Source organism: Salpingoeca rosetta, assembly GCF_000188695.1.
Source record: "Salpingoeca rosetta unplaced genomic scaffold supercont1.24, whole genome shotgun sequence".
NCBI classification, from domain to species: Eukaryota; class Choanoflagellata; order Craspedida; family Salpingoecidae; genus Salpingoeca; species Salpingoeca rosetta.
Genome location: NW_004754910.1, coordinates 515,172 through 522,285, shown reverse-complemented (window position 1 = coordinate 522,285; position 7,114 = coordinate 515,172). Strand labels below are relative to the sequence as shown.

Here is a 7,114-nt window from a genome sequence, read left to right as displayed (position 1 = left end):
CACACCTGCTGCGTGCTGTTGGAGGAGGAGATCTTGAGCTTCATGTTGTCCCCACGCCGTCTTTGTACGTCCCGCGGTGGCGGCCGGGGACAGAGGCAACAAGTCGCGCCTGGCACAACGAGAGAGAGAGAGAGAGGAGAGACAATGGTGGTTGTTGTGTTGGGGTGGGGTGTGTGGAATGTATGACTACTTGAAGGGATGAAAAGGGAAACATGCCACACGGAGCAGGGAATGACGCAGGCATGCATGGCACTGCAATGCACACGCACACACACTCACTCACACACACACACACTCACGCACTCACTCACACACACACACACTCACTCACTCACTCACACACTCACTCACTCACTCACACACTCACTCACTCATACTGACAAGCAAAGACAACCTTGACGTGTGTGAGGTCGTGTGCAGCGATGCGTTCCCGAACGGCGCGCATGGAGACGCCGCCCTGGACGCCATCGCCGTACGCGCGCAGGTACGACCACAGGTCCGCCCCAAAGCCTGTTGGCGAATAGGAGGAAATGTCCTGTTGGTGGGTTGCGTGGAGGACGAGGTGGGTGAGGATGAGCCGGAGAGAAGTTGAGGATGCACGTGCAGCTGCGCTGGGCCATCGTTGTCTAATGCGAGATATGGGACACTGATATGAAAAGGAAGACAGCACACCTGAACGCGGCCGCGCTTTGGAGAGAAGCGAGGAAGTTTGGGAGACATCCATATGCCTTGCGTCTGTGTGTGGACAAATAGACAGCAGGGTGAGGCTTGCTCGTCGAAGAACATTGAAGAAGCAATGACACGCGCAAGGCATGAAGCAAAGCAACATCACAATACACAAAAATGCACGAGCACACACCACAAACACCACACACACCTACCTACCTTGAGGTTCCAGTCGCGGGAAATGAGGTTGGCCGTGTGCACGACAACCTGCATGCCGTCGTGGAAGAACAGCAGCATCATCTTGGTGTGGTGCGTCCCAAACCTGTTTGTTGTTGTCCACGCATACCGGTGACAAGAGGACAGGTAGCAATGCTAGGCGTGAGGGGAAGCTTGCACACTTGGTTCAGCCGCAGTGGAGAACAGAGTTGCTTCGCACGAGACGACAGTACAATCGCACACACACACACACACACACACACACACACACACACACGCACACACACACACACACCACAGCGGAACGCGCCCACGTTTCGTTTAATACTCTGGACTTACGCTGGTAGATACGGCGCACGGAACCATCGCACGTTGCTCGTGTCGTGCTCCGTTTCCTCTGTTCAGGCGCAGCGCAGGCCATCCGTGAGGGGACGTCGGCAACTCCGAGCGTGTGTACACACGTGCATACTCCGGCATGCACACACATACACATCAGCAAGCACCATACACACACGCACCCACATAAACAAGCACACACACACACGCACTGGATACGCGTTGGTCGTTGCCGTAGACGATCATGAGCGGCAAGCGCCGATACTCGGCAGGATACTGGTCAAGCAGCCAATCCACATCAATCATCTTGCAGCCAATGCAGTGTGTGCGAGAGAGAACGTGAGTTTTGTTGAAAGCGGCTGCAGAGGCAAGCAAACGTGGAACATGTCGCTGTGCGAACCCATTCCCATCCTCCCCCCACTTTCCACCAGCCACACACACATAGTTAAACTGAACGGACGAGAGGAGCCCTGGCTGGGAGAGGATTTCGGCAATGGATGTTGCAAAGAGCGGGTTGTTGGCTTCCTTGAGGGACCCGCCAGCCTTTCCAACGCCTCGTAACCGTGACAGCTTGAACACCACATCCAACTTGTCCGTTCTGCTGCTGGTGGCTGCAGCAACTCGTTCAGTCCGGACCGTCTCAGCAGCCTTTGCCCGCTTCGTCTCCAGCTCTCCGCCACCGTCCACACCGCTCTTGTCTCCAACGCCACCACCGTCGTCATCATTGTCACTGTCCACCACCACCACCACGTCATCATCCTCACCAGCACCATCACACTTCCCGCTCATCATCACTCACTCAGCAACAGAAGCAGCAGCAGCACCAAGCACGACCAAGCGAGTTCGCATGTTCCGCGGATGACGGCTGTTCACGACACCACAAATAAAAGGCGTACAATTTGTCATGTCATCCGAAAACGACTGCTGCTGTCTTCAACTTTGCCTTGCTTGCCTTGCCTTGCTTGTCATCGTCCTCCCCACCACCTCAGCACTTCTGCACCTTCTCGTCGTCGTTTTTCTCCCTCCTTGTGGCTGCTGTGACACCTGGGGAGTGTGGCGATCTTGCAGACCAGACCTTGAAAGGGGACATTTGCTTGCCCTTTGGTGTCCACGCAAATAGGAAGAACAATGGCGTAAGCTCACGCTCTGTGCAGTGGCTTGTGTTTGTGTTTGTGTTGTTTGTGTTTGTTTGTGGATTCGAGGATGTATTTATTGTGGTTGCTGGACAAGGGTGAATCATGATGTTCACACGTGTGTCTGACGTGTGTGTGTGTGCGTGTGTGTGTCATGTGTGTGTGTGTGTGTGTGTGTGTGTGTGTGTGTGTGTGTGTGTGTGCGTGTGTGTGTGTGTGTGTGTGTGCCGTGATGAGCAAGCACATGAATCATTCCACCCGCACAAGAGCTTCATAAGCAAGCCCCCCCCCTCCCAATTCACTCACGCAAACATCATTTCCACCTGCTGTCCTTGCCCCACGTCATCGCGCCGACATGCCTCACGTCATGCACCACCACCGCCTTCATCCGTTCAGGGAACAACCCGTGGGATCGAGCCAAGCATGCGTGCTTGTCTACAATGCTGAAAGCAAGAAGTGGGCCGCCCAAGGCCCAAACAACGGCACATCCAAAGTGACCCTCTACCACAACCCGGTGCGTGTGTGTGTGTGTGTGTGTGTGTGTGTGTGTGTGTGTGTGTGTGTGCGTGTGTGTGTGTGTGTGTGTATATGCCCTCGTTGCTGTACGTTGACATTTGCGTTGAGCTTGCGATCGGCGGTGTGAAGAGTGGAGATGTCGACTGCTGCTGCTGCTGCTGCTGCTGCTGCTGCTGCTGCTGCTGCTGCTGTTGCTTGTGTGTTGCTGTTTGCGCTCATGTGACAAGTGCTCGCACTGCAGGATTCCAACACATATCGCGTCGTCGGTCGCAACCTGCAAGACAAGAGCGTGAGTGGGAAGTGGGCTTGGCTACGAGAAAGGAAAGAGAGAGAGTGTGTGTGCATGTGTGTGCGCGCGTGTGTCTGCGTGTGTGTCTGCGTTTGCGACAGGCGAGACAGGTGCGCGCATATGTCATCTATGTCATGATGTTAATGTGTTTGCAACACGCCCGAGCTCACGCCGCTCACTATGCACACGCACATACACGCATACATATGCAGGTTGTGGTCAACTCCAACATCCTTCGAAACACGACGTACAACCGCGCAACAGAGACGTTCCACCAGTGGCGGGATGCGCGCGGTGTTGTGTATGGCCTCAACTTCACATCAAAGGACGGTGCAAACAGCTTTGCTTTGCAGGTGGAGGCTGCCATCAAGCACCTCAACAACCCAGACGGTGTGTATGTGTGTATGTGGAAACGCTGGCAGTCATTCCACTTCCCATTCACATGCGGCCTTTCCCCGTGACACTCCTCGCTCACATCACACCACACACACACACACACACACGCACATTCTCACACAAACACACACACGCACATTCTCACACAAACACACACACACGCACATTCTCACACAAACACACACACACGCACATTCTCACACAAAACACACACACGCACACACATACATACATACACACACATGCACGCCGTCTCCAACAGCCAAAGTGCCGCCAGCGCCCCGCGTGCCTGCACCGAAAGCGCCCACGCCCACACCATCCGACAAGCCATCCCAGCCAACACCAGCACCACCAACCTCCAAGCCCCCCGCTGGCCCGCCACCATCCGGCCCACCATCTGGCCCACCACCAGCCAAGCCGCCCCCTACAAAGCCCCCGCCCTCTGGGCCCCCACCAGCCAAGCCGCCTCCCACCACAGCGCCGCCAGCGGCACCGCCAGCGGCACCGCCAGCAGCAAAGCCACCATCAGGGCCACCACCTGCTGGGCCACCACCCTCCAAACCCCCTGCAGGGCCCCCGCCATCCAAACCAGCACCGTCAGGCCCACCCCCGCCCCCATCAGGGCCACCGCCTACCACAGCTCCGCCGCCACCCAAGGCCCCACCAGGGCCGCCCCCGCCGCCGGCCACGAGTGCGCCCACGCCGCCACCAGCACCACCACCGCCACCGACGACGGGCGGGGGCGGGATGGGGCACAAGGCGCCGTCTGCATCGTCGCTCGCAGACCAGCTCAAGACGGTTCAGCTCAAGGTGCGCCGCCGAGTGCACGATGTGTTGTGTTTGGGTGTGTGGGGGGTGGGTGTGCGTGTGTGTGTGTGTGTGTGTCAGTGGGTGTGTGAGTGGGTGTGTGGGTTGTGGGGGTGTGTGTGTAGGTTGTGGGTGTGTTTGTGTATCTTGGTGTCTATGAATGTGTCTGTGCGTGTCCGTGTCGTGTGCGTGTGCGTGTGTTGCGGATTGATTTGCGTTATCAGGAAAAGGCGGTGGCAGTTCGCTCACGTGTCAAGTGCAATTTGCAGACAAACACAAACGGGCCAAGCAGCAACGACACCGCGGCCACCAACAGCAGCACCAGCAGCAGCAACAACACTACCGCCACCAACAACAGCAACAACTCTCGCCCAATGGATATGAACAATGTGAGTGGTGCGGTGGCGCATGGGCCTGCGGCAGCGTGGGTGTTGAGGGGGAATGACGATGCCGTCTGGTGATTTGGCCGTGATGTGGCCGTGCCACCTGCACTGTGCCGCCATGCACGCACAATCGCCACATGACTTCCCCTCACCACGCTCACGCGCACGCGCATACACACGCGCGCACATGCACGCATTGTGTTGTAGGAGCTGCTTGGTGCACTCAAGGCGCGGCAAAATGTGCGATGGCTTTCATAAGCAGCTTGTGTTGTCATAACCATGTTGCATCTTTGCATTTGCCCTTGTTCCTGCTGTGGATGCTGCTTTCAAAACACCCCCCCCCCCCCTCCTGTTCCACCCACACTCGCCACGATCACCTTACCCTCAGAAACACACACACACGCGCGCGCGCGCGCGCACATACACACGCATACATAACCACGCCACCAGAAGCGAACGAGCGTGGCACAGGGCGCATCATCGTCCCCAACGCCCGCGTCAAAGCCAAACCTCCCCACGTCCGCATCCACCACATCCACCACATCGGCCACAAGCACACCGGCAGCCCCAGCACCAAAGCCCAAGGCAAAGCCACCGCCAACAGCAAGGAAGGCCGTGCCAGCCCCGGCTGCCCGTCCAAAGCCACAGCAGGTGTGCAGGGTGGGCTGAGATACGGGCGTGTGGGTCTTGTGTCGCACTCTTGTTAGGCCCTTCATTCAAGTACACCTGCAAATGCACACTCACACACACACACACACACACACATACGTATGAACGTGTACATGTGGTGTCAGGAGGAGAAGGCTGCACCCGAGCCAGGAAAGGACGCGGCAGCGGTGGCGCAGAGGGCGCACGCGCCGATCCAGCCGCTCCAATCACGCGGTATGTGTGTGGAAAGGGACATAACTGGCTTCAATGCACCCATCGCATGCTTCGCTGTCTCATCCCGCTCTCTCACTCACTCGCTCGCACACGCACACACTCACCCACATACCCACACTCTCTCACCGACTCACGCACACACACGCCAGGGCTGATCTTGAACGGTTTAAGGAAGAAGTGCGAGCAGAGATTCAGCAGCAGTTTGCAGCGTTCAAGGCAGACATCATCAAAGGTGTGTGACAACTCAAGCGCCCACATACACGCCCACTTCGGTTGGGCATAGCCATGCCTTCGCCTTAGGTGTGCCGTGTTGCTAGTGTCTTCCTGCGCTTGCTACCCACCTGCGGGCCCACTTCTCACACCGTTCACGCACTCACTCACTCACTCACTCACTCACTCACTCACTCACTCACTCACTCACTCACTCACTCACTCACTCACTCACTCACTCACTCACTCACTCACTCACTCACGCACTCACTCACTCACTCACTCACTCACCCACCCACTCACTCACTCACTCACTCACCCACTCACTCACTCGCCCACACATAGCCATTCAACTGGAGCTGCTGGGAGGAAAGGGAGCTGAGGCGTGAGCAGCGAAGAGCTGTTGGAGCCACACACCACCACGTCCAGTGCCTTGTAACCATCCTCTGCCATTCAACTCCCATCCCTGTGTGACATGTTTTTCTTTGGGAGCTCTGGCCAGCGCTGACCTGCTGCCAGTCAAATGCATCCTGGCATCTTACATACACACACACACACACCTCCTCCTCCAGGTGCTCTGTTATGCACTGTACCATTCTCTCTTTCGTGTTCTGTGCCCGGTTTCCCTTTTTTGAAGATGTGCTGTATCCACGGTAATTGCTTTGTCGGCTCTCTGTAACCCTGTGCTGCTTGTGTACTTGAGTACTTTGACGTGTTTTGTTCACCCAGCGTGCCTCCTCTTTCTCTCTTTTCTGTTTGTTCGGCGCGTATGAAGAGACAAACCATGCAAGTGGGAAGTGGCTGTAGAAAGCAGTGAGGAACGACGCTTTACTGCTTGAGGGCCGTCCGTCCAGACACACCCGCCCTACTGCCTTACTGCAAAGCCTTGCCTGACCTCCTTCTCTCACCCTCTGCCCCCTCCCCCCTACCCTCAGGTTTGCTGACTTTATAAGGTCATCCGAACGGGCAAAGAAGGGGCGCGCACAGGCAGCCGAGCAAGAACATCACGCGCAACAACAACGTGACGAGAAGCAGAGCAGCAAGCGCACCACCAGCAGGAGCAGAAAACATAAGGCCAAGCGGAAGCAAGGATCCTCAGCTACACAAGGGGAAGAGGAAGGGGAAGGCAGTAACAACGCATAGCTGACGTGTGTCAATGTGTGCATGTATGCGTATGTATGTATATGCGTATGAAAGTATGAATGTCTGTCTGAGGAGCTGCTCTGAGGTGTCTGTCACTTCATGTCAAGTCGAGTGAAAGAAAAGAAATATGTACAAAC

General features: G+C 56.5%; 2 protein-coding genes across 2 annotated transcripts in view; one reads left to right on the top strand and one right to left on the bottom strand.

Moving 5' to 3' along the window:
- PTSG_08615 (uncharacterized protein) overlaps positions 1–2,010 on the bottom strand; it is a gene marked incomplete at both ends in the record, with an annotated part of 3,794 nt that extends 1,784 nt beyond the window's left edge. Inside the window, 7 exons of the mRNA XM_004990348.1 lie at positions 6–109; positions 372–535; positions 673–735; positions 886–988; positions 1,222–1,279; positions 1,431–1,524; positions 1,660–2,010. Of these exons, the coding sequence (XP_004990405.1) occupies positions 6–109; positions 372–535; positions 673–735; positions 886–988; positions 1,222–1,279; positions 1,431–1,524; positions 1,660–2,010 (937 nt within the window). The remainder of the gene's footprint in view (positions 1–5; positions 110–371; positions 536–672; positions 736–885; positions 989–1,221; positions 1,280–1,430; positions 1,525–1,659) is intronic.
- Positions 2,011–2,080: 70 nt separating this feature from the next.
- Positions 2,081–6,623, top strand: PTSG_08614 (uncharacterized protein). The gene is made up of 11 exons (XM_004990347.1): positions 2,081–2,351; positions 2,748–2,865; positions 3,109–3,156; positions 3,369–3,546; positions 3,815–4,362; positions 4,629–4,748; positions 4,950–4,982; positions 5,193–5,393; positions 5,537–5,624; positions 5,774–5,856; positions 6,180–6,623. Exons 1-11 carry the CDS (start codon positions 2,347–2,349, stop codon positions 6,306–6,308), a joined length of 1,551 nt encoding a protein of 516 aa, XP_004990404.1. The 5' UTR covers positions 2,081–2,346; the 3' UTR covers positions 6,309–6,623.
- Positions 6,624–7,114: the final 491 nt, after the last annotated feature.